Here is a 26,345-nt window from a genome sequence, read left to right on the forward strand (position 1 = left end):
CAAAATTTCTAGGTCCATTCCCAATAGTGAAGATAGTTAACCCAGTTACAGTTCAACTCAGGCTACCCAGAAGTCTAGGGAAATTTGACCCAGAATTTCATTGGAGCTTGTTGAAACCAGTAATTGGGTCTAACAGAAGAGCATCCACCCAAGCTCAATCTCCTCCTGTAGTGATAGACGGGTAAACACAATCTGAGGTGGAAAAAATTGTAGACTCCAGGCTGAATAGGGGTCGCTTACAGTACTTAGTGCACTGGAAGGGTTACCCTTGGTCTGAAGATACTTGGGTGAAATGTGGGAACCTAAACGTGGAGAAGGTAGTAAAGCAATTCAATGAGAAGTTTCCTGATGGGTGGAGAAGAGGTGGTTAATTTTGTTATGTTAACTTTTATGTTATTCTCTTTACAGGAAACGTTTTTCTTCTGAGGAGAGGCCGCCTGTCAGGCCTGTAGTTATGTTCTTTTTAGGATCTTTGGCCTGCCACACTTTTTATTAATTTCCTATGCTGTTTCATTAGTGTAGTAGTTGGGAGGGGGGAAATGAAAGGAGTAGGATTGTGGAATGTATTGTTGACATTCTTTTATAGAAGCCAAGGTCATCTTTTGTCTCCGCACCTCGACACCTGACCGGAAGCAGAAGGGTGTAGATGCCAGCATGGAAGATGATGATTGGAACTTGTGATGGATTTGTGGGTGTGGGGATAGATCATGAACTTTCAACTGGGTGGAATTCCAAGAAGAACATTAGAGTTGGAATTCCATAGACGTGCTAACTTGCCTGCATGAATAAATTGGACCTTTAAGGATAACTTTGCCTTGGACAATGATTTAATTCTGCATGGTATTTAGAACGCCTGACAGAAGGGACTGGAGCCTCAAAAATTAAAGAAGAGAGTGAAGATATAGAAGATAAAGACAAGATAACAGATGAACCTAATAATGGAGCACCTAAGAGTGAAAGTGGAAAGGAGGGAACATGGAAAAGTGAATTTGATTATTATTACATACTTGAAGATCTGGAGCTCTACCCCCCCCCCCCCCCCGGTCAAGATATGGATTTGATGATGGGATTAAGAAGAGAAACAGCCTTAGAAAGACATTGGATAATTAAAGACATGCCAATTTTAATACTAATTCAAGGGCAACAAGACTATATGAGAGATCTTTGAAGCAAAAAAGTGCCGAGAGAAGTTTTTAAAAACTTTATAAAGAAGTTTATAAGAGAATTAACACAACAACTGGCTAAAGAGATAAGGCACTTTTGTTCCTGGAAAGACAAGAGCGGCAAGAGGAAGAAGAGAGGGTTAGGAGAGAGGGTGGGGTGGGAAGAGGAGAGAAAGAAGGAGTGGATAGAGGAGAGAGAAGGAGAGAGGTAGGGGAAGTAGAGAAGAGAAGGATGACAGAAGGAAGAAAGGAGGTAGGGAGGAGGAGAAAGGGAGAAGAAAGTGATGGATAGGGTATAAATATGGTGTATGGAGAGCAGAAGAGCCAATGATAGTTTTGGGGGGTTGATGGTAAGACAAATTGACATAATATTGAATAATACAAAATAGTGTTGGTTATGTAATGGTATACATGTGGTCATTTGTATGAAAATGAAAAAATAAAAAAAACTTTAAAAGGAAAAAAAGCACCTGAGATTATCTTTTAAGTATTTCATAAGTCATTTTAGTAAAAAGCAATAACAACATATTCATTTGGACATACGTTTCTAATCCCTGCTATTATGAAAATCCCAGATTGTGAGATATTATATTATGGTACCCAGTCTATTCAATATGGTTTGGGGACATGCATAAATTAAACGTGTATAATAATTTCCACAAAAAAAATGTCAGGTTTGGGGGAAGAGTGTTCATATGGCACTTGAATAAAGAAGTGTGGTAGGGCACAAGTAAGAAGAGGGAATGGGACCAGTGCCAAAGGCCATTCTATCACTAGTTATTGTATTTGATCATAAATCTGACCATGATCTTATGGATTAAAATCTGCAAAGGATGTAATGTCCCTGCCATTGATACATTTCTCCCTTGTTAATACATTGGTTCATAATTGTACATTCAGCATCTCTCCTGTATATAAATGTTAGTTGGGTATGTGTGGAAAGCATTAGATAACAGCACCTAATTTTCCTTTTTTAATTTCCAGCTGTTTCTTCTACCCTCTAGGTCCATGCATGATCCTTAGCAAGTCTTTGCATTCAATTAGGAAACAAAACATATGGAATGCTGAGCCATTACCTCTTGGTAGCGTTTGCTATTCATCAAATAGATGACCAGGAGTAGTTGGAGATATGCTTCTACTTCCAGCAAGAGGGGAGTGGAAGCTGCCTTCCCTGTGCGGGGCCGGAACTGTAGATCCACTTCTGTGTCCATAGGCTATAGAGTGACAGAAGAATGTTTCCAACTTCCATAATTCAACATTTAAACAATCTTTAAATGTATTACTCTATATATGCCAGTCATCCTAGAATTCCATGGAAATACTCAGCCAACCTCCCACCTCTACCTCCTCCAAACTTGCCTCCTCCAGGAAGCTGATGAGGAAGTCCTGCACAGCACTGTTAGATGTGAAAAAGCCATTGATGGCTTTCTGTATCACGCTGGGGTTGAGGCAACGGGAAGTGGAGGGCAAAGCTCTGAGGGCACGCAGGACATAGCGGGGTTCCTTTCCTGATACAGCCTTCTCAAGTTGCTTCACATGTTCTTTAATGTCTGCAATGTACAATAAAGAAAGATACCTCAACAAAGATGGCTTTAACAGTATAATGTGGCAGGAACTACTCACCACTGATTGGAGCATCTTAATATTTACACAACAAAAACTTACACAAAGGGAGACTCCTCCCCAAGATGGCTGCTGAGAAGCTTTCTTTCTTTTACTCACAATCTGCTGAGTTTTCTTCCAGAGCTGGTTCTTTGACAGTCTTGCCCCCTGGATTTGAATGGGGGCACTTAGGAATGACCCAAGATGACTTTTGGATAGTTGTGGATCCACCAGGGAGGGGGAATCTTGAAGATTGTGACTCCTTGTGGGAGCAGCCAAAACGTCAATGTGCATTTTACACCTCTTCCTACCAGTAGAACATTTTCGTAAGCATGTCTGGGACTTTTAAGTTCACTTTTTGAACTTTTGTTTTTGTAATTGTTGTAAGAAAAATCCAGTCCGGTTCCAAGTCGGGAGAAAAATGCTGGCAATAAAATGGAACGCTGGCTACAAGGAAATAAGGTCTCTGTTTATTTGGTTTCCAGAAACTTCAGTGAAAACAGCATGTTTCTGAGGTGGCTGACAAAATGGCTGAGAAAGTGGATGGATTTTTATAGGGTTCTGGGGTTTGGTGATTGAGATGCTCCAGGGGGTTAAATAATAATAATAATAATAATAATAATAATAATAATAATAATAATAATAATAATAATAATAATAATAATATTTAATGCTTCTAGACCGCCCCCTCTCCCAAAAGGGACTCGGGGCGGTGTACAGTTCATGCAAAATATAACAACATACAATAAAATTAAATATGTACAGTTGACAGTTGACATGGAGGAGGTTAAAATGCAGTTAAAAGAACTGTACAAAGCAGATATAAATATAAATTTAAACCCCTAAAAACAGATACAGTAAATTAAAAAACCCCTAAAATAACCAGATATAATACATTTGCCAGGAGGGACAGTTGAATTATGCCAGGCCTGCTAATCGGAACAGGTGGGTCTTCAGTTTTTGCCGGAAGGAGCGGAGGTCAGAAGTGGTTCTAATGTCGGGGGGGAGGTCATTCCAGAGGGTTGGGCCCATCACAGAGAAGGCCCTACTCCTCGGTGTCACCCGTTGGCATTGCCTAGTGGACGGCACCAGGAGAAGCCCCTCCCTGTGTGAGCGAATTGGCCGCAGGGATGTATGTGGGAGGATGCGATCCCGCAAGTAACTAGGTCCCGTGCCATGGAGCGCTTTAAAGACGGTAATCAGCACCTTGAAACGCACCCGGAAAACCACAGGTAGCCAGTGCAGCTCGCGCAGGAGAGGTGTTACGTGGGAGTATCTCGTACTCCCCATCACAGCCCGCGTGGCTGCGTTCTGAACTAACTGCAGTCTCCGGGCGCGTCCCAAGGGCAGCCCCATGTAGAGAGCGTTGCAGTAATCCAGGCGGGACGTCACCAGCGCATGAGTGACCGTGCGTAGGGCATCCCGGTCCAGTAGGGGGCGCAATTGGCGCACCAGGCGAACCTGGTGGAACGCCCCCCTTGCCACGGCTGCCACATGGTCATCCATTGACAGCCGGGCGTCAAGGAGGACGCCCAAATTGCGCGCCCGTTCCACAGGGGGCAATTGTTCGCCCCCTATGGCCAGCGATGGGATCAGCTGGCTGAACCGAGGTGCCGGTAGCCACAGCCACTCAGTCTTGGTTGTGCAATGTACTGAGCCTTGTGTCTTTTACTATTCCAATGGTGGCGGGTTAATCTTATTATGTCCTAAAGGTCATGTCCTGTCCTTAGATTTTGGGTGGGGGAATGCAAATTCTTAATCCCATCAGCTCCAGCCTTCTGTGGGAGCTGTGGCTGAAGTCATTTTGTTTGTGAATAGGCTGGCCTGGATTTCTGAAAATGGATACTGAAGGGAATGCTCCATTTTTCTCAATAGATACAAAGGTATCTCATTCATAAAACTTAACTGTTGGAGGGACTGCCTGGTAGAGAGAAGTGAATGATTTGATCCTAGGGAAGCCTTCTTTCTGGGGGTGGGGTGCTGATTTCCTACATTATCTTTAAAGATTAATTGACTGGCTAAATGCTGATCTATTTCAACCCCTGTTGGATTCTTTCTGTTTTCTTTTTTGCTTTCTTTCTTTGATTTATTTGACTGCTGTTATCAAATTCTGCTTTCCATATGGAAACACTGCATGTGACTCTGGATTTGTATGTTATTAACCTGCAAAACATAACTCCAATAAAACAAACAAACAAAGCAAAAACCTTTTGGATCAAAATAGTCAGAAAATATCTTCCCTGTCTTCTTTGCTTGCTCCCTGCTTTGAGAAACAACGTATCAGATTACAGAGAGAAGGAAGAGGCTGACACTCAAGGGGGGGAACAGAATCTGGCTAGCAACGTGCAATCTTTAGCTGATTTTTTTTTCTAAAAGGTTTGATGAACTTATACTGTGCAAAACATTTTTAAAAATCAGACATTAAATACTTTAAACCTACAAGAATAACTTGTTTGCAATGTAGCAGATTTGTTGGAAACTAAATATAGACACAGAAACAACACAGACGGTGGAAAACATTGAGAAAAAAATGTGATTTCCCAGCTGTAAACTGGCCAGGAAGAAATATAGACTCAGAAATATTAGAGCCAACTCACTTCACTTTCCAGAAGCTTAACACTGTGCTTTTTTTTTTTTCAACTGGGTGGAAAACCCAGGAAGCTTTCAGATTCGGGTTTTCCACAGATGTGCCAACATGTCTCTCTTAATAAATTGGAACTTAGAGCAATGCTTTGCCTTGGACTCTGATTTAATTTTGGATGATATTTGGAATGCTGACACTTAATACATCTAATTGAGGAATGATTTTTTTCTGGTTTTTTGGGGGAAACAATTTGGTTTCAGGAAAAATTTATCCTGTAATCTACAAATCCTACACTGCAAAAACATATGGACTACACAACTCAATCAAGGCAAGGCAATAGACACAATTTATATAGACTTCTGTAAAGCTTTTGATTCAGTGGTACACGATAAACTACTTCTCAAACTAAAATCTTATGGCATCTCTGGACCCCTGCATAATTGGACAGCTGCGTTCCTGTCAAACAGGTAACAAGTGGTCAAAATAGGGAGCGCCCTATCAAATCCTGCACCTGTTAACAGCCGTATACCCCAAGGCAGCGTTTTAGGACCAACACTCTTAATACTTTACATAAATGACCTTTGCGATGACTTTACATAAATGACCTTTGCGATCATATTACAAGCAACTGTGTTCTCTTCGCTAATGATGTAATGATGTAAAACTATTTAACAAAAAAATAGAAAAAAAAGGTGATATGTCAGGGCAAGCCAAGCAGCTGCTGCTCTGGGAGGACGTCCGCTGTTTGGTCGCTTCCACACTGTTAAAACCCATGCCTCGGGAAAGAGGAGAGGGGAAAGTCTCGAGCCCTGCAGGCGCCGCAAGGAGAACGGCAAGCTTGTGGGGGAGAGGGAAAGAAGAGAGTGTGACCGCAACAAGAGGGGGGGAGAGGAAGGGGCAGTTGTGATGTTGGCGCTCAGGGCCGCGACAGAGTGGATGGCTCTGTCCTCTATCAGGCTTGAGTGCGCGCGTGCACACACACACATGAGGGGGGGGGGAGAAATGAGAAACAAAGAGAGAGATGGAGAAAGAGAGAATGAGAGGGGGGAAGGGAGAAAGAGAGAAATGAGAGAGATGGAGAAAGAGAGAATGAGAGAGAGAGAAAGAGAGAAATGAGAAACAGAGAGATGGAGAAAGAGAGAATGAGAGAGAAAGAGAGAGGGGGAGAGACCTGTTTAAGTGAACCTTGTGGTCATTAAGCAAACACTGTGGTTGTTAAACAAGTCCATTTTCCCCAATGGGCATTTTTAACCAGAAACCAGAAGGAATTGTAGGAAACTGGCAAAAAACATAGAAAACCTCAGTCACATGACTGTGTGGGATGTTGTAACTGGCTGTGTGTGTGTGTGTGTGTGTGTGTGTGTGTGTGTGTGTGTGTGTGCGTGTCAAAACTCCAAAACCAGGGCAAGTAGCTCTGGGGAGCTCAGTCATAAATTATAACACTTGCTAAGCAACCGGCCATTAAGCAAGGACCACTTGCATTTGGTTTGCCTTAAGGGTTCAGAAAGCTGTATGGAATCTGTATGGAAGAAAGAAAAAAAGGAAGGAAGGAAGGAAGGAAGGAAGGAAGGAAGGAGAGGGAGGGAGGGAGGGAAAGTGAATGACATCTATCTATCCCAGGGTTCTGAAGGAACTAGCAGACGAGATCTCAGAACCACTGAATTATATCTTTCAGAGATCCTGGAACACCGGGGAACTACCAGAGGACTGGAAAAGAGCTGATGTGGTTCCCATCTTCAAAAAAGGGAAAAAAATAGATCCAGGAAACTACAGACCTATCAGCCTGACCTCAATACCAGGAAAGATTCTGGAAAAAATAATCAAGCAACGAATTTGCGAACACCTAGAAGCAAACAAAGTAATAGCCAAAAGTCAACATGGATTTGTCAAAAACAGATCATGCCAGACTAATCTTATTGCATTATTTGATAATGTGACAAAATTAGTGGACCAGAAGAATGCCGTTGATATAGTTTACTTGGACTTCAGTAAGGCTTTTGATAAGGTAGACCATAACCTACTACTAGATAAAGTAGAAGAATGTGGGTTAGACAGCATCACCACCAGATGGATTCGTAACTGGCTGACCAACCGCACTCAACGTGTAGTCCTCAATGGAACTGCATCTACATGGAGGGAAGTATGCAGTGGAGTACCCCAAGGCTCTGTTTTAGGCCCAGTACTCTTCAACATCTTCATCAATGATTTGGATGAGGGAATAAATGGGGAACTCATCAAATTTGCAGATGACACCAAGCTGGCAGGAATAGCCAAGATAGGCTTAAGATACAGAAGGATCTTGACAAACTTGAACATTGGGCACTATCTAATAAAATGAAATTGAATGGTGAAAAGAGTAAGGTTCTACATTTAGGCAACAAAAACGGAATGCACAGGTACAGTATAGGTGGTACCGTGCTCAATAGTAGTAACTGTGAGAGGGATCTTGGAGTTCTAGTGGACAACCATTTAAATATGAGCCAGCAGTGTGCAGCAGCTGCCAAAAAAGCCAACACAGTTCTAGGCTGCATCAACAGAGGGATAGAATCAAGATCACGTGAAGTGTTAATACCACTTTATAATGCCTTGGTAAGGCCACACTTGGAATACTGCATTCAGTTCTGGTCGCCACGATGTAAAAAAGATGTGGAGACTCTAGAAAGAGTGCAGAGAAGAGCAACAAAGATGATTAGGGGACTGGAGACTAAAACATATGAAGAACGGTTGCAGGAACTAGGTATGTCTAGCTTAAGAGAAAGAAGGACTAGGGGAGACATGATAGCAGTGTTCCAATATCTCAGGGGTTGCCACAAAGAAGAGGGAGTCAAGCTATTCTCCAAGGCACCTGAGGACAGAACAAGAAGCAATGGGTGGAAACTAATCAAGGAGAGAAGCAACTTAGAACTGAGGAGAAACTTCCTGACAGTTAGAACAATTAATCAGTGGAACAGCTTGCCTCCAGAAGTTGTGAATGCCCCAACACTGGAAGTCTTTAAGAAGATGTTGGATAGCCATTTGTCTGGAACGGTATAGGGTTTCCTGCCTAGGCAGGGGGTTGGACTAGAAGACCTCCAAGGTCCCTTCCAACTCTACTATTGTATTGTATTATTAATAACATATAGTTGCATGGATGGATGGATGGATGGATGGGTAGATACATGAAGGGAGAGGAAGGAAGGGAGAGAGAGAGAAAAAAAGGAGAGGAAGGACCACAAACCCTGGCACTAGAGGTGGCTTCAGAAGACACTTTGAAACAGCATAGCTGTTTCAGGGCTGGAAGGGGTGTTGGAGGTCATTTAGTCCAACCCCCTGCTCCAGCAGAAGATCCTTACAGAAACATAGAACAGCAGGGTTAGAAGGGACCTTGGAGGCCATCTAGTCCAGCCCCCTCCTCCAGCAGGGAAAGACCATTGGCTTACCTGAATGGTTGTTCTATGTGCACTGCGGGAGAATCCAAGCATGGGTTAACTTTTGTCCATTAGACTTGAGACTCAGTTAGAAAAAGTCTTGGCCACGCCTCCTCTGGCTGGAAGAGTGCAGTTTTTTATGAAGGCGCAGCCGATCTGAGAGATGGAAATAAGGTGAGTCCTGGAAAATGACTTAAGGTAAGTAGCCCACAGACCCTGGACCACAAAGGTGGGATTGGATTCTCCCTCAGCACGCATAGAACAACAGTTCAGGTAAGCCAACGGTCTTTCTCCTGTGCGCTGCTTGGAGAATCCAAGCATGGGATATGCCAAAGTATAGAGTCTTAAGGGCGGGCACTGGAATGGTCCGGGGTCGCTGGAATGCAATGACCCTCTGTAGGACATGTCGCCCAACCAATGCCTCAGCGGAGGCAAACACGTCCAGTTTATAATGTTTCATGAAGGGCGATGGAGATGACCAAGTCACCGCCCTGCATATGTCCTCCACAGAAGCTTGAGTTGCCCAGGCAGCGGTGGTAGCCACACTCCTCATGGAGTGGGCCGTTATACGTCTAGGTACTGGCCTGGCCTGGATCTCATAGGCCTGGGCGATGCGGGCCTTCAACCAACGCCGCACAGTGCTGGATGACACCTTCTGCCCTATGTTCGCAGGTTGAAATGAAATGAATAACGATTCCATCTTTCGGAAGGACGCTGTTCGCTTGACGTACTGCCAGAACCCTCCTCACATCGATGTGGTGCCACCTCCTCTCATGTGGGTGGAAAGGCCGTGGGCAGAAGTTCGGGAGAATAACCTCCTGGGCCCTGTGAAACCACGAGTTCATTTTGGGCAAGAAGGATGGGTCTAGCCGTAATACAACTCTGTCAGGATGAAAAATGCAGAGATCTGGGCGTACCAACAGAGCTGCCAGTTCTGAAACCCTCCTGGCCGAGGTGATGGCCACAAGGAAGACAGTCTTGAGCGTTAAGAGTCATAGGCTGATGGTGCGAAGCGGCTCAAAAGGTGTGGATGTGAGAGCCTGCAGCATTATGGGTAATTCCCAGGTGAGGAAGTGATATACCATGGGCAGTATGAGGTTTGTCACCCCTTTCAAAAAGGTCCTTACCTGTGGGTGATGGGCCAGAGTCCAGCTCTCCTCACCCGAAATCACTGTAGATAGGGCCGCCAATTGACGACGTAGGGTGTTAGGCGTCAGCCCCCTGTGTAGTCCATCTTGTAAGAACTCCAATACCTGTGGTACGGAGGCAGATCTAGAATCTAACTGACGAGACCGGCACCATCTGCAAAACGCAGCCCAGGTAGCATTGTATATGTGTGTGGTGGAAGGCCACCTGGCCGCCTGAATTGTGTGGATGACTCTGCTGGAAACTTGGTCATGCATTACGATATCCCTTTCAAGTGCCAGACAGCAAGTTGTAACCACTGAGGCTCTGGATGAAGAAGAGCCCCCTGGCTGAGGGATATCCTGTTGTCCGGGATTCTCCAGGGCCTGGCGATGGAGAGATTGACCAGGTCGTTGTACCAGGTGCATCTGGGCCAGTGAGGAGCGATGAGCTGGACCTCCGCTCTTTCCACCAGGATCTTCCGGATGACTCTTGGAATGAGAGTTATCGGTGGAAAAGCGTACAACAGACCCGGTGGCCAGGGGCTCCGGAGATCGTCAACGCCTTCTGCCCCAGAAGTGGGAAACCTGGCGAAGAACCTTGGGAGGCGAATGTTGCAGGGACGAGCGAACAGGTCCACGGCTGGCAGGCCGAACCTGTGGGTGAGTTCTGTGAACAGGGCCAGGTGGAGGTACCATTCTGCACGGTCCACCGTGGCCCTGCTCAAACAATCCGCCTGCACATTCGCCGTCCCAGAGATGTGCTCTGCTGATTGATGAGTGTTTTTCTCCGCCCATAGGTGCAGTGTCTCCTCCTCCCTCAGGAGGGCTCTGGAGTGCATGCCCCCCTGACGGTTTACATGAGCCTTGGTGGCCACGTTGTCAGCCAGGATTAGTATGTGGCAGCCGCTCACTAGGTCCTGAAAGTGTCGTAGGGCTAGGCGGACAGTCCGGAGCTGCAACCAGTTTATGTTGTTTCAGAGTTCCTCTGGGCTCCAACGACCCTGTGCAACCTGGGTTTGGGCATGGGCTTCCCACCCGAATAGGCTTCATCTGTAGTCACCGTGATGCGTTTCGACTCCCTGAATAGGGACCCCTTGCGAAGCGCAGGGGACAAACACGAGATCAAGGGGATTACTTTGGGTGGTAACTGAACCTTGGTGTTGGACCTGCTGGTGCGGGCCCTCTGGAATGGGAGCAGAAACCATTGAAGAGTTCGTGCGTGTAGTCGCACCCAGGGAACAATGTCTATGCAAGAGATCATTTTCCCAAGGAGTTGGGAAAGGACCGCTAGGGACACTGACCTCTGTAACAGTATCTGACTCACCAGCTCTCGGATGCTGGCTTGTCTGTCAGGAGAAAGGTACACGATGCATGTTGTCGAGTTGGTTACAGCTCCCAGATGCAGCAGACTGGTAGACGGCTGGAGATGACTCTTCTAAAGATTCACCGAGAACCCGTGCTGCTGGAAGACCTGTATCGTGGTATGTAAGTCTCGATGTCCATGCGCTGGGGACAACAACTGTATTAAGATGTCGTTGAGGTAACACTGCATCCTGACTGGGAATGACCACAGATACACCGCAACCGCTGCCAGCAGCTTCGTGAAGGTCCTGGGAGCAGAAAAGACGCCAAACGGAAGGACCCTGTACTGGTAATGTCTGTCTGCGAAGTGGAACCTCAGGAACCTTCTGTGTGATGGCCTGATGGGTACGTGGAGGTAAGTCTCCCTGATGTCTATGGAAGTCAACCAGTCTCCCTGTCGGATGCAGCTCAAGATGGATTTTAAGGACTGCATCTTGAAGCGCTTGTACGCCAGATGCACATTGAGTCGTTTTAAGTCTAAAATGGCTCTCACCCCTCCCGAGCCCTTTGGAACCAGAAAAAGGATCAAATTTCCCTCTTGCCCTGATGGAACCAGTTCGATGGATAGAATGTCCAACAGGTGTTGAATCTCAGAGTCCATGAGACTTCTCTTGACTTGGCACCTGGGGACAGGGCACCTGATGAAATGCCTCGGGGGAGGGGTTGGTTAGAAATTCCAAGGTGAGTCCCAGCCTCACCGTCTGGAGAACCCAGGCGTTCGTGGTGGTCACCTCCCATTGGCTCGCTTAGTAAGTCAGCCACCAATGGGAAGATGGGAATGGGAGTCACTTATATCGGAGGAAAGGTCAGTTATCTGACCCCCCCAAAATGGCCACTTGGCCTGAGACTGGTGTTGCTGTTGCCTGCCCCCATCACAAAACCCCGATCTGTCCTGGTACCTGTCAGACCCCTGATTGTACAGTCGGTGGTACTGGGAGGAATATTGGGAGGCGCCATACCCCTAGTCAACTGACCGAAAGGACTGGCATCGAAAATAAGGTTGGGCCCTATGATCGGCCCGTCTGTGGGATAGGGGAAGGACCTTGCGTTTGTCCCTGGTTTCTATAAGAATAGGATCCAAGGACTCCCCGAATAGAGCACCGCCCTTGAAAGGTGCGGAAGCTAGGCGCCACTTAGAGCGCATGTCAGCCTGCCAATGGCGTAGCCACAGGAGGCGACGAGATGTCATGTTGGATGCTACCGCTCTGGATGCAAACTTGGCAGCGTTATGTGTTGCGTCCAAGGAAAACTCTACAGCTGCCACCAACCTGTTAATATCTTGGTGGAGCCGGAGGTCCTCTGGGGAAATCCTGGCCTGTAATTGCCGAAGCCAGACCAGAGAGGTCCTATTAAAGAACGAGACAGCAGTGGCCGCTCGCAATGCCCAGGCAGCCGCCTGATGCGCCTTGTGAAGCGTCGTCTCAGCCTTGCAGTTCTCCGCCTTCAATAAATCAGAAACATCTGATGGTACTATGGCCTGAGAAGCCAGGGCTGCTACCGGGGGATCCACAGGAGGAACCTGCAATAGACCTTCCAACTCTGGGCCGGAACTGTAAAGTTTCTGGTCATTGTTGCTAGGGGCAGGTGTAGAGCTGGGCTGGGCCCATTGCTTCTGGATAACATCCAGGAATAGTTTGGGAGCTGGTATAGTTTACTGTTCTGGAACCTGCTCCGCAAACAGGCGTTCCGTAGGGTCTAAGCCAAGAGAAGTACCAGCGGAGGTGGCAGAACCTCCCATCTTAGCCTTGTAAAATAAATATTTTAAAAAGATGGGGTGGAAAAGGCTCAAAAAGGCAAGGCTTCTGATAACTCCTGGTCCCCTAAGTCTTCCTCCCCAGCTAGGGAATTCTCACTGGATAGGAAATGAGCAGGTGAAGGAGGATCAAGCGGTACTGACAAGGCCCTGGTCGAAGTATGCGACCTAGAGGCTTGTCCCCTGCGCTGCAATTCACTGTCACACCCTTGAGAAATTGCTGCTGAAATGAGGTCACAAATTTCCCTAGGAAGGCTCAGGATTTGTCCCCCCTCAGGGTGGAGACCCGCAGCTGTGGGGGTGAAGGTAGCCTCTGGAGCTGGACGCCTTGTAACAGGGTCAGAGGCCCAACAGGGTCAGAAACGCAGGGTGGGGAAGCAGGCCGCAACCCAACTTCCCTCCGCTAATAGCCCCTGGGGAATGGTAATATCAGGAGACCATCCCTGCGTGTCCAGAGCTAGAGGTGAACTAGGCTAAGAATGTGAAGAAAGGGTCTCTAAGGCTAGAGCCGTAGGTGAGTGGCTGACCTGTGCCCTCCTGGAAGGTTTCTGCCTTCCCTTGGCCTCTCTATCGGCCGTAGCGGCAGCAGCCCCAACCACTGATCCACTTGTTCAGGATCTGGTGGAGGTGCCCCTGGTGGTGGGCCTACCTACCCTGGCACTGGGATCACCCGATGTAGACCGGGGCTTTGGGGAAAACTCCGCCACTGTGCTGCTGCCCAAAATAGAATGATCAGCCATCCTAGGGACTACTAACTCCTGTGTAGGATCTAGAATTGGGCCCATTTCAGATGGGTGGAAGAGAGCAGGAGGAACCCTGAGCAACCGGGGGGGGGGGGGGGGGGGGGCTGGCTCTGAATCAACTGTGCTGTGCTGGGAGCGCGGAGTAATCTTGCTGGGCCCACTCCAAACCTCTTCACAGGCTTTAAAGGACAGGTAAGGAGAGCGGGCGGGCCCTCCGGAGCACTGTACCGGGGCATACTGCCTGCAACCCACCACTGGTATATACAGTATAGTAGATAACGTATCTTTTTGTGTGCCTATACACACTCAATACTATGTAATATGTATGTGCACATATGGCATATATACAATAGTTCACAAATTGAGTGTAAAGTTGACGGTTTTTGTAAAAGTGCCAAAAATGTTACCAACGCATCATCGAGTCAGCCTCCAGCGACCATCAACTGACCAAATACTGATGCCGACCGATCTGTTCAACTTTTGCGACAGAAACATTCACGGAATTAAATATATATACGGTCTGAAGGAAGAAATTGAAGAAAGCAGGATGCTGCAAGAAGAAAGATGGAAAGTTAGCAGCACAATAGCTGGCACAAGAGATCATCACCAGTTTGTGCCAGTTGATTCAAATGCGATTTCTGTCAGCAAAGTTTCAATTAACTTTGTGGCCAAAATGTCCAATACCACCGATCCGAATTTAAAATTGGCCGACATATTTCCCGGTTGTTATATTGCCATTTATGAAAAAAATGGTGGGTAGGCAACATCGTGGACATTTCGATTGAACAAAATGATGCGTTGGTAACATTTATGCATCCGTGAGGCCCTGCTCATTCATTTTATTGGCCTGAAAGTCAAGATATTTCTTGTGTTCCAGAACCACATCTTATTTGCGTGCTTCCAGCATCTTCGGTTACATCGTCAGGTCAACAGTATCAATTCCCAGAAGCGACGCTAAAGAACGTGGCACGTAAATTCAATAATAAACAAACAATCGTTGGAATTGGCAGTTCATACGAACAGTACGGACTTCGGCTGGGGAACCATATAAGATACCCACTTTAGGCTTGGGAGCCTAGGATAAGCTGCCCCAATTGTTGGCTTGGGAACTGGACAGATACCCACACAAGGCTTTGGAACCTCAAAGAAGAAACCAAACTGCAGGCTTGGGATCCTGAACCAAGAAACCCACCCAAGATGGCCATGTTTTGTTTGTCTCAACAAAATATTGCCGGAGATACTATGTCTCAAATTTGCTGAAATCTCAGAGTCATACTGTAGAAGGCTGCAGTATGGGGGTCACACAAATGACTATATCTCCGCAAGTATTGCATTGGCACACGTAACACTTTACCAATGTTCACTGGGGGCGTGTGTGCATGTTCACACCAAATTTCATCGAAATCTGTGACAGTCGAGCTGGGCACTTTTCTGAAATCAGACCACTTGACATGGAATGACCCTTATATAAGGTTTATTCTTTGTTAAAATTACCTAGTTAGTGTTTTAAAGTATGGCCACACTAATACATATCCAAGGCACAGCCATATTTGCCCGATGTATGAAACCTGACAGGCAATGACGTACACAGCTTCTGGCTTGAAATATGTACCAGGTACTGCATTATACAGAAAAACAAGACAACTGATAAGGGAAAAGAGGTAAGAAATGAAGGGGCTGGATGCTTAGCAACAAGGGGATTAACTAATTTTGAACTTTTAGGTGCAATAGTAGATTATAGGCTGGCTGTTAGCATGTGACTGACCTGGGCAGGAGGGACAAATGGCCAGTGATAGGAATGTATAAAATATGCTGAGATCTGTAACTAGCTGTGGTTTCTCTTGCTTGTTTGCTTGGAAATCCACCAGCCTTTGCAAACACTTCAATAAAATTGTTTTGTATTCCAACAACTTTTGGAGTTGAGATTTTATTCCTCACAGCACTATTTGTCAATCTCAGCAATTTTACACCATGTTTGGACTCCAACTCCCAGAATTGCCCAGACAGCCTGCTCTAAAGCCTATACACTGGCATTTCAGTTAATGTATTGCTACAGCTAAATTTGAAGACATTACCGCTGTTGCTAGATGAAAAATAATATAACAAGTAAGCAAATGCCAACATTATTTTGAAGTGTGGGAGTTTGTGAGCTATCTGTGGATGACAAAAACTGAATGCTAGCACTGTTGCCGATTAATCTGATAATGAAATATGTTTTTAGGGATTGGACTTCAATCCTGGCATGTTTTTCTCAAGACACTTGCCTAGTACTCATGTTGTGGTATTCTGGCATCAAATGGAAATATTTTCCATTTTTACAAGGTTTTAATCATTAATATTTTAACAAAAATAAAATACAATTGCTTGTGCTTCTTGCATTTTCATCACGTTTGGCTTATATTGGTTTTATTCTATATCTGTTTCTATTTTTTTAGACTCTACTTTGTCAACCATTCACTGAGCTTTACTATTCCAATAAAAGAATCACCTCCATTTAAAATAGACTATGTTACAAAACTGGCCAATAACAAAGACTCCACCACACTCTTTAAATAAAAATCCTTTGAAAATACTTCCAAGCTAGGCTCTGGCAAGTTATTTTGTACTGGTGTTTTTCAACCAGAAAAACATGAAGATGCATGGACTTCAACTCCTAGAATTCTCACGCTGGCAGAGGATTTTTGGAGGGTGAACTCCACACATCTTCAGGTTGCAGAGGTTGAAAAACACTATCCCAGAGAATAAATTATACCGTTATACTATGGAATCTAAACCTGTTCCTTTGCCAACACAAATTTATAAAAGTCAGAATTTTGAGCAAGACATCTGGTACTGACTCGACTATATTTATTTATTTCCTCCGTGAATCTCAAACAATGTTTCAGCGGGTTTACACAAATGTAAGTAAGGCAAGAAGGCAGCGTGTGGATTCAGATATGGTAGCCCCAGAAAAACCCAGTGTCGTCACCAGTATTCAGATCAAGGCAGTAAATCTATCTCTGGCTGACATGTGAATTATAGTATTAAACGAACCATGGTTGAGGAATTATGGCTTAGCACTATCGGTGCTAAGCAGCTTTCTCCAAGCGCTTCTATATCTTAAAAGACTTCTCCAATTGGCTTCCCCCCACCGCAAGAAACCACCACATCCCCTTAACCCCACTTTCCACCCCCAAAGCCGAATCTCCGTGAACTGAACAATCGAAGCCCCTGGAATTTTCGACAGCACCCCCCCCCCCCGCCAATGCCCTAACCACAAAAGTAATGGGAAGGGGAGACATTCCCACCCATTCCACATCTTTGGCCGCTCTAGTTCTAATTTAGCTCCTGCTCGCGTACAACGCTACTTCTCCCTCCCCACCTTCGAGCGTGACGGAATCGAGCTCGCGCTGCGATTTCTCCGCGGGAGCAGGTTCGCCCGGAGGCGCCTCCTCCGGCATCTCCACACCGGCGGCGAGAGGGGGCAGTTGAGGAGGCTCGGCGGGAGGCAGCTTGGCCTTTTCGGATCCGGCACGGCGTCTCGACCCGCCTTCCTGCTTCATGGTTCCGTCTTCCACGCACCGGTTGCGACCGTGACAGAGCAACAATCGCGGGGCACGACGGGAAACCAGACGCAAGCTCGATCAGCCAATCGAGAAAAAAAGTGCGGATGGATTTCTCTTCCCATCATCCTCAGGGAAGGAGACGGCTCCTTTTGCTGCTTCCGTTCTGCTTGCGAGGTGGGTGGGTTAAGGTGAAGTGAGGGAGAAAAGTAGCACTAGTACTTTAAATAAGTAGATTAACAGACTAACAGAATTGGAAGGGACCTTGGAGGTCTTCTTAAAGTAGAATAAAATATGGATTAAAATATAAGAATGAAGACGTGGCATAAAAGGGACAGTTGGAAGCTTGCTTAAAGGGACAGGGAAATGTCATCAGCCTTCAACCACAACATGTTCCAGCAAATGTCCCTATGTCAAAAGTCCAAAACCACAAGGTTCAATTAAAGTTCGTTAATGGCAAGTAGTCCACACCTGTAACAAAAGGAGAAGTAAGACCCCCATCTCCTTATAAGGCTTTTTCCTCAAGGTAACCAATAAGAAATGAGTTAAGTGTTTCCGTGTTACACTGTCTTTCAGAATGTATAAGAATGTGTGCATCAATAATAAAGGTTGTTCAGAAATTCACAACGTTAGCCATGGGCTAACTTTTCTGAACCTGGCTGCCAAATAAACTTTTCCTGTATCCTGAGAAGTCTAAAGCCTGTCATTTTCTGCAACAATTCTGGCGACCGTGGCGGCAGGACTTAGAGCGATATTTCGCTGAGGACGGAACGGACCGACCGGTGCCCCATCGAGGCCATCTCGCCCTTCTTCAGGCGCCACGGAGATCTTTCTCTGGAAGGGGGGTGATGACCCCTCTTGTGCATCCGGAGGACACCACTGATCCAAGAATCTGACCAGGATCAGGACAAGTTAATAAAATTTACGCCGGCTGAGAAAGAAGACGCCTGCAGGAAAGTATCAAAAGAATTGTAGACCCACTCGGTTAGGAGTGGAAGAGGGGGCCTGATCACCCCCCTGAGCCCGGGATAGCGTCCCTTCCAAATGGAACCGGCGTATCCTAATGAGGCTCTAGGTTTGTGTGGGTGGTTAAGTCATCGCAGTTCCTGAAGTGGTATTCCGGCACCCCAGGTCGGTGACAGTGTCTTAGAAATAGAACATGGGAAGGTGAGGAGCGTTCCTCGAACCCCTCTCCAAAGCATGTTGAGGAGAAAAAAAAGCTTTGAGAGAGTTTTAGTAAAGTCTCAACGAAACATTTAGTTCCTGTCTGTTTTAACTTGCATGGTTGTCCTTGATGATGTGTTTAAGTGTTTTTTTTGTCTTGTTAAAAAGAAAGAACAAACGGTCCCATTAGGTGGGGCCAGGAGAAAGAAAACCAAAAAGGTTATCTAAGGGATAGATCAAGTGGACCACAAACCTGGTCCAAGGGAGCAGTTGAGATAAAAACTCAGATTGCCCCTAAGGGAATTTTATTGCCAGAAGCTGAGGGGGAGCTACTAAGGTGTGGATATATGCTCCATTCTCAATGGCTGATTTATGTAATTGGAAAAATCAAATTCCTGCTTATAGAGAAAATCCAGATGAGATGCATGTCCTTTTTGCATCCATTTTTCTGAACTCACCAGTCTGCTTGGGCTGACATAAAAAGTCTGATGGAAATTTTATTAACCACAGAGAAAAGAAGGCTGGTAAAGGTAACCATGAATAAGCCTTTGCAGAAGGATCATGTAAAAAAAAATCCAGACTGGACATGGTTACTGAAGGAACCAGATTAGGAACCTAGTACATTCAGCTGCAAAACTATTGGACCTTAGTTTTGTTAGGATTCATACAAAAGTTAAGAATTTAGGGAAGGTCTATTAAATTCAACAGAAACAGGATGAAAATCCAGGGGAATTCCTAGAATGCATTTATCAAACCTTTAGGCAATATACCACATTAGATCCTGAGGTTGAAGAAAATAAGAGAATGGTCAATATGATCTCCAGAAGATAGGCTAAAGATACAGAAGGATCTTGACAAACTTGAACATTGGGCACTATCTAATAAAATGAAATTCAATGGTGAAAAGAGTAAGATTCTACATTTAGGCAATAAAAATGAAATGCACAGGTACAGTATAGGTGGTACCTTGCTCAACAGTAGTAACTGTGAAAGGAATCTTGGAGTCCTAGTGGACAACCATTTAAATATGAGCCAGCAGTGTGCAGCAGCTGCCAAAAAAAGCCAACACATTTCTAGGCTGCACAACAGAGGGATAGAATCAAGATCATGTGAAGTGTTAATACCACTTTATAATGCCTTGGTAAGGCCACACTTGAAATATTGTATTCAGTTTTGGTCACCACGATGTAGAAAAGATGTGGAGACTCTAGAAAGAGTGCAGAAAAGAGCAACAAAGAAGAGGGAGTCAAAAAACTATTCTCCAAGGCATCTGAGGGTAGAACAAGAAGCAATGGGTGGAAACTAATCAAAGAGAGAAGCAACTTAGAACTGAGGAGAAACTTCCTGACAGTTAAAACAATTAATCAGTGGAATAGCTTGCCTCCAGAAGTTGTGAATGCCCCAACACTGGAAGTCTTTAAGAAGATGTTGGATAGTCATTTGTCTGAAACGGTATAGGGTTTCCTGCCTAGGCAGGGGGTTGGACTAGAAGACCTCCAAGGTCCCTTCCAACTCTGCTATTGTATTGTATTGTATTGTATCTTCATTGGTCACTCTACAGATGACATTAGGGAAAAAAGGGGGCCCAGGAAAGGCATCTCTGAACTTGTGGAATGAGCATACAAAGCATAGATTAATTAGGGCTCAAAACCTCAGAGAAGAAGGAACTTCAAAAGGCAAAAGGAAACACATTTTTTCTCGCCAAGGCTCTTAGATAGAGTGGGAGGCAAGGGGACCTGCCGGAAGAATTGTTGAGGAGGTTGTTGCGGGGATCGGTAGTTAGAGGCACACATGCTGTTGTTAATCAGGTTGCTGCAGCCTGTCTCTGTTGTGACAAAACAACCCAAAGACAGGATGGAAACTTCCTTTGGAAGTCCTTCTACAGGGCTCCCAGGTGCTGTGTGGCAAATAGATGTCCCCACAATTTTCCCAGAAAGTGAGATTTAGAGATCTCTTGGTTTTGTGTGTACTAAAAGACATCAGATGAATCAAGAGCCCCACCCAGATGCAAACGATGTGTTAATGAAAGTCTCCATATATCTGGATCTTTAAAAATTAGAGATCCAAATTAGAAACGGAACACCCAGGGCAGAGACAGGTATTAAGGGAGGGAGTTCACTGTTCCTCAGATACCCGGGTGTGAGTCCCTTGGTGTGAACTGGGGCCCAGGGAGGCAGTGGGGCTTGCTGATTGTATACTTGGCTCCTCGCTATGCATCAGCAGCCCTGCCCGAGCTCCTCGAGCTAATCTCTGCGACGGCAGTTGAGACGCCCAGACTCTTGGTCATGGGGGACTTCAACTTGCCGTCAATGGGAGCGGCTTCCGAGGCGGCTCGGGAGTTCATGGCTTCCATGACGGCCATGGACCTGACCCAATTAGTGCAGGGCCCCACTCACGAAGGGGGCCACACACTGGACCTCATTTTTGTATCTGAACAGTGGACGAGTGATCTGGGAATAGGGGATTTAGTCATCACGCCCCTGTCATGGTCAGACCACTCATCCCTCCGGCTGGACTTCCCTGGCGCTATCCCCCACCGCGAGGAGGCGGAACCAGACCCTATAAACTGGTACCGCCCCAGGCACCTGATGGAATCTGATAGATTCCAGACGGAGCTTGGGCCAATTCCTGTAGCCTTGTCCCGCTCCCGCTCCGAGGACCTAGTGACCGCCTGGAATAGGGCGACGACTGGGGCCTTGGACCGGGTTGCGCCTTTGCGACCTCTCCTGCGGCATCGACCCACCCGGGCTCCTTGGTTTACTGAGGAGCTTAGGGTGATGAAGCGCCACAGGAGACGTCTAGAGAGCAGGTGGAGGTCCTCACGCTCCGAATCTGACCGAACACAGGTAAGAGCCTATTTGCGGACTTACCTTGTGGCAATAAGAGCGGCCAAACGTAGACATTGTGCTGCTCTTATTGCGTCCGCGGATAACCGCCCTGCCGCCCTGTTTAGGGTGACTCGCTCCCTTCTATCGCAGAGGGTGCGGGAGACACCCTTACAGGGTAGAGCAGAGGAGTTTGGGGAATATCTTCAGGACAAAATCGATCAGATCCGGAGCGGGTGGACCTCCGTCAGTGGACCAGACGAGCCGCCAACAGCGAGTCTTGAGAGACCACTCTGGGAGGAGTTTGACTCTGTTGCCCCCGAGGATTTGGACAGGTTGCGTGGACGGCTGCGACCCACCACTTGTTTAACGGACCCGTGCCCCTCCTGGCTGGTACTGGCAGCCTGGGAGGTGACACGAGGCTGGCTCCTGGGCCTGGTGAGTGCATCATTGGGTGAGGGTTACTTGCCAACCGCCTTGAAAGAGGCGGTGGTGAGACCCTTGCTCAAGAGGCCTTCACTCGACCCAATGGAGCTAGCTAACTATCGTCCAGTCTCCAACCTTCCCTTCGTGGCGAAGGTTGTTGAGAATGTGGTGGCGCAGCAGCTCCCGCGACACCTAGACGAATCCGATTATCTAGACCCACGCCAGTCCGGCTTCCGACCCGGGCACAGCACCGAGACAGCCTTGGTCGCGTTGGTCGATGATCTCTGGAGGGCCAGAGATAGGGGTTGCTCCTCTATCCTGGTCCTATTAGACCTCTCGGCGGCTTTTGATACCATCGACCATGGTATCCTATTGCGCCGGTTGGAGGGGATGGGAGTCGGAGGCACCGTTTTGCGGTGGTTCGGCTCCTACCTCTCTGACCGGAAGCAATGTGTGTTGACAGGGGGACAGAGGTCGTCCCTGAGGCCACTCACTTGTGGGGTGCCACAGGGGTCGGTCCTATCGCCTCTCCTGTTCAACGCATATGTGAAGCCGCTGGGTGAGATCATCCGTGGTTTTGGGGTTGAATACCACCTCTACGCTGATGATACTCAGCTGTATATTTCAACCCCAAACCACCCCAACGAGGCTGTCGAAGTGATGTCCCGGTGTTTGGAGGCCGTCGGGGTCTGGATGGGGGACAACAGACTCAAACTCAACCCCTCCAAGACCGAGTGGCTGTGGTTGCCGGCACCTCGGTTCAGCCAGCTGACTCCATCGCTGGCCATAGGGGGCGAACAGTTGTCCCCTGTGGAGCGGGCGCGCAATTTGGGTGTCCTCCTTGATGCCCGGCTGTCAATGGAGGACCATGTGACAGCCGTGGCAAGGGGGGCATTCCACCAGGTTCGCCTGGTGCGCCAATTGCGCCCCCTACTGGACCGGAGTGCCCTGCGCACGGTCACTCATGCGCTGGTGACGTCTCGCCTGGACTACTGCAATGCTCTCTACATGGGGCTTCCCTTGGGACGCATCCGGAGACTGCAGCTAGTTCAGAACGCAGCCGCGCGGGTTATTATGGGAAGTACTCGTTACTCCCACGTAACACCTCTCCTGCGCGAGCTGCACTGGCTACCTGTAGCCTTTCGGGTGCGTTTCAAGGTATTGATTACCATCTTTAAAGCGCTCCATGGCAGAGGACCTAGTTATCTGCAGGATCGCATCCTACCACACACGTCCCTGCGACCTATCCGCTCACACAGGGAGGGGCTCCTCCTGGTGCCGTCTGCCAGGCAATGCCAGCGGGCGACACCTAGGAGTAGATCCTTCTCTGTGATGGGCCCAACCCTCTGGAATGACCTCCCCCCAGACATTCGAACCACCACCGACCTCCGCTCCTTCCGGCAAAAGTTAAAGACTCACCTATTTCAATCAGCTGGCCTGGCACTGTCTTAGTTTTACCTCCCGGGATTTATTTATTTTAATTGGGTTTTAAGGGTTTTATAGGCTTTTAACGTATTATATTTATTATTCGATTACAGTCTCATAACCTCCTTCACCAGTATTAATTTAATTGTTTATGTATGTATTTTATAATGTATTTTAGTGACTGTACACCGCCCCGAGTCCTCTCCGGGAGAGGGGGCGGTCTATAAGTGTGAATAATAAATAAATAATAAAAATAACAATCTAGTGCTTAAGGAGATAGAACAACGGGCATAACTTCGAGCAAAAGTAAGAAATTTAGCAGGTCATAAAAAGTTAAAGCTTATTGAATAGGAAGATCTAGGTAATTGGACTTGATTAATTTGATGTAATTCTTAGGTGTGTATCTATACTAATAACATGTAGAATTGAATGGCATTCAATTGATTTTGATATGTTTGACCAGCGGGCAAGATAAGTAAGCTTCTCAGCTTGGACTTGAAATTGTGGGGAACGGTAGTGTAGTGAGGATTTAAACTGCTAAGTTTTCCCATGCTTGGAGAATGACCCACATGTTTCCCAAGGAAAGAAAATTGGAGATTTAAAGGGACGGAACCTCCCCCAGGTCTGAAAGTGTTGTTTCAGGGTATTTGTGCATGTAGGTCTGTGTGGATTGAATAAAATGGAAATTGCATGAAAGGTCTTTGTGAAAAGTAAAAGAGAGAAAGAGAGATGACAGGATGCAAAGTAAAGCTGAATTGCTGACAGTTGCATTGTCAAATAATTCCAAAGCCCAAAGCAGAGGTCAATGTAATTGGTGTAAGAAAAAAAAAAGGCCACTGGCTACAAGAATGTCCCAAGACATGCTTGAATACCCAGTCCCTCTTTTGGGTCGTGATATCCTATGCAAAATGGGAGCTACACTGTCCTTTGAGGAAGATAAAATGGCTCTAATGATGAGGCACTCCCCCAGATGAGATATGGCAATGGTGGTTCAAGAATCCACCAGGCCATGGGTATCATCATGCACCAATAATTATACAAGTGAAGCCTCTAGCCATGCCTGTTTGCCTATGCCTTCTTCACCATCTCAAATACATAGAAACAACTAAAAACTGTTTGCTTGCACTAGGTTTCTCCAAGGATTTAAAAATTCACCTACCTTTTTGGTGAAGCCTTTGGCTCAGACCTAGAAAATTTCCAGCCTTGCGAAGATGGAAATGTGCTACTCCAATATGTAGATAATATCCTAGTAACCGAACAGACGAAGGAGATTTGTTGAAAAAAAATACCAATCAATCAATTGCTTCATCTGTTAATGGACAAGGGACACCGTGCCTCGAGGCAAAAAAGCTGGAAGGCAGGGACAAAAAGCCCCAAGTTAAATACTTAAGAGTAATAGGATGTGAGTGAAAACAAGCTGTATGCCAAATTGCGAACCCATGAACAGGAAAGAGTTGCGAGAATTCTTAGGTGCAGCAGGATATTGCAGAATGAGGATTTCAAATTTCACGCTTCTAGCCAAACCTCCTTACGCATCTACGAAGGGGGGTGGAAAAAAAAAAAGAAGAACCCTTGCTTGAGGTTTAAAGCAGAAACAGGCGTACAAAGCCCTAAAGTCAGAATTATCTTAGGCTCTGGTAAGAAAGAGGAACAACAACCTGTGGCTTATCTATCTAAACAACTGGACTGTTGCAAAAGGCTGGCCACATTGCCTAAAATTCTAGCCGCCACAGCTCTCCTAATGGAGGAAGCTAATAAATTAACTTTTAGGCAGCCTACCAATATCTATACTAGCCACGCAATTCAAGGAATTTTAGAAATGAAGGGACATTTGCAAATATCAGGCACTCCTGACTCAAAATCCACAAGTGACCTTGAAGCAAACAAATGCCCTAAACCCTGCCACCCTTTTGCCAATACCAGGCCCCGAAATTGAGTATAATTGTATGAGAATCATTGAGAATCAGTTTTCATGCAGACCAGACTTAACTGACCTGCCGTTGAAATACGCAGACTATAACTTGTTCACTGATGGATCAAGCTTCATTACTATGGGAGAACATTATGCAGGCTATGCAGTAGTCTCCCTTGCCCAAGTCTTTGAGAGTGGACCTCTCCCCAAAGGCACTAGTGCCCAAGTAGCAGAATTATGGGCTTTAATCTGTGCATTAGAGAGGACAAAGAATGAAAGGGTGAACATCTGAACTGACTCTGTATGCCTTCCTTACTTTGCATATCAATACTGCTGATTATAGGGAAAGAGGTCTTTTAACTGCCTCAGGAAAGAAATTAAGCAAATGTGTGAATTGCACTGTTAAGGAAAAGATAAGGTGTGTTTTGATGCCTTACCCTTAGCTCTCTGCTCTGTGAGGTGTACTCCATGTAAAGAACTTAATTTATCTCCTTTTGAAATGATGTTTGGACGGCCACCAGTTATAAGCCATAATTTGAAAAATCATATAAGGGACCTAGGACAGCTGGGGTCCTCATGGGTGAATCAAATGGTGGGATAATTGAATAAATAAATACAAGAAATCCAACAGTATTGTGTCTCCCTTACCCCCACCATTTTTAACAACTTCCAATCATAATATTCAGATGGGGGACAGAGTGTGGTAAAACACTGGAAAGGGAAGAATTTGAAACCTAGATGGAAGGGCCCATATACTGTGGTCATGTGTTCTCCACTTGCAGTAAAAGTGTTGGAATCCAAGGTTTGGATTCACTGGACTCGAGTTAAGCCAGCTGCTGATGAGTATTGGGAGGCAGACCAGGAAGAAGCCCGTCCTCTAGTGATATGCTTAAAGAAACGCCCCCTAAAAACTGCCCTACCGGCAATGGGCAGAATTACGGGGCAGAAGAGGCCCTACTGAAGTCACCCTTGGAAGCTGACTTCTCGATGTATGGCTGAAGATTTGGAGGAGGAAGACAACGTTTCATTTATTAGATATAAGATGTATTAGAAAGTGTGAGCACCTGTCAGGAAATGGCAAGCCAAGTATTCATAGTCATAACTGTACTATCTCTCGCTTTAGTGAATGTACTTATTTGTTGTATTGCATATTCATCCCTCAGGAATTGTCCCCTCCAGAGGAAGACAGGTGCTGAGGCTAAGATCATTAATTGTAATCAAGAGGAAAACGAATCATCTGATGACACTTATGTTTGAGGAACCATGGAAATAGGAGTTTTCGGATTGTGGGTGATATGTTTAGCAAATAA

General features: G+C 46.2%; 1 protein-coding gene across 5 annotated transcripts in view; it reads right to left on the bottom strand.

Moving 5' to 3' along the window:
• Positions 1 to 17,642, bottom strand: part of LOC309382294 (26S proteasome non-ATPase regulatory subunit 3-like) — a 53,650-nt gene extending 36,008 nt beyond the window's left edge. Inside the window, exons 1-3 of one of the 5 annotated variants that reach the window (XM_081971795.1) lie at positions 17,103 to 17,642; positions 2,523 to 2,713; positions 2,240 to 2,377 (exon numbers count right to left, since the gene is read on the bottom strand). In XM_081971795.1, the coding sequence (XP_081827921.1) occupies positions 2,240 to 2,377; positions 2,523 to 2,713; positions 17,103 to 17,283 (510 nt within the window). In that variant the 5' untranslated portion in view covers positions 17,284 to 17,642. The remainder of the gene's footprint in view (positions 1 to 2,239; positions 2,378 to 2,522; positions 2,714 to 17,102) is intronic. The other 4 variants (XM_081971793.1, XM_081971792.1, XM_081971794.1 and 1 more) reach the window with 4 other exon arrangements.
• Between the last annotated feature and the right edge of the window lie 8,703 nt (positions 17,643 to 26,345).

The sequence above is a fragment of the Natrix helvetica genome, assembly GCF_964273705.1.
Source record: "Natrix helvetica genome assembly, contig: HAP1_SCAFFOLD_99, whole genome shotgun sequence".
NCBI lineage: Eukaryota > Metazoa > Chordata > Lepidosauria > Squamata > Natricidae > Natrix > Natrix helvetica.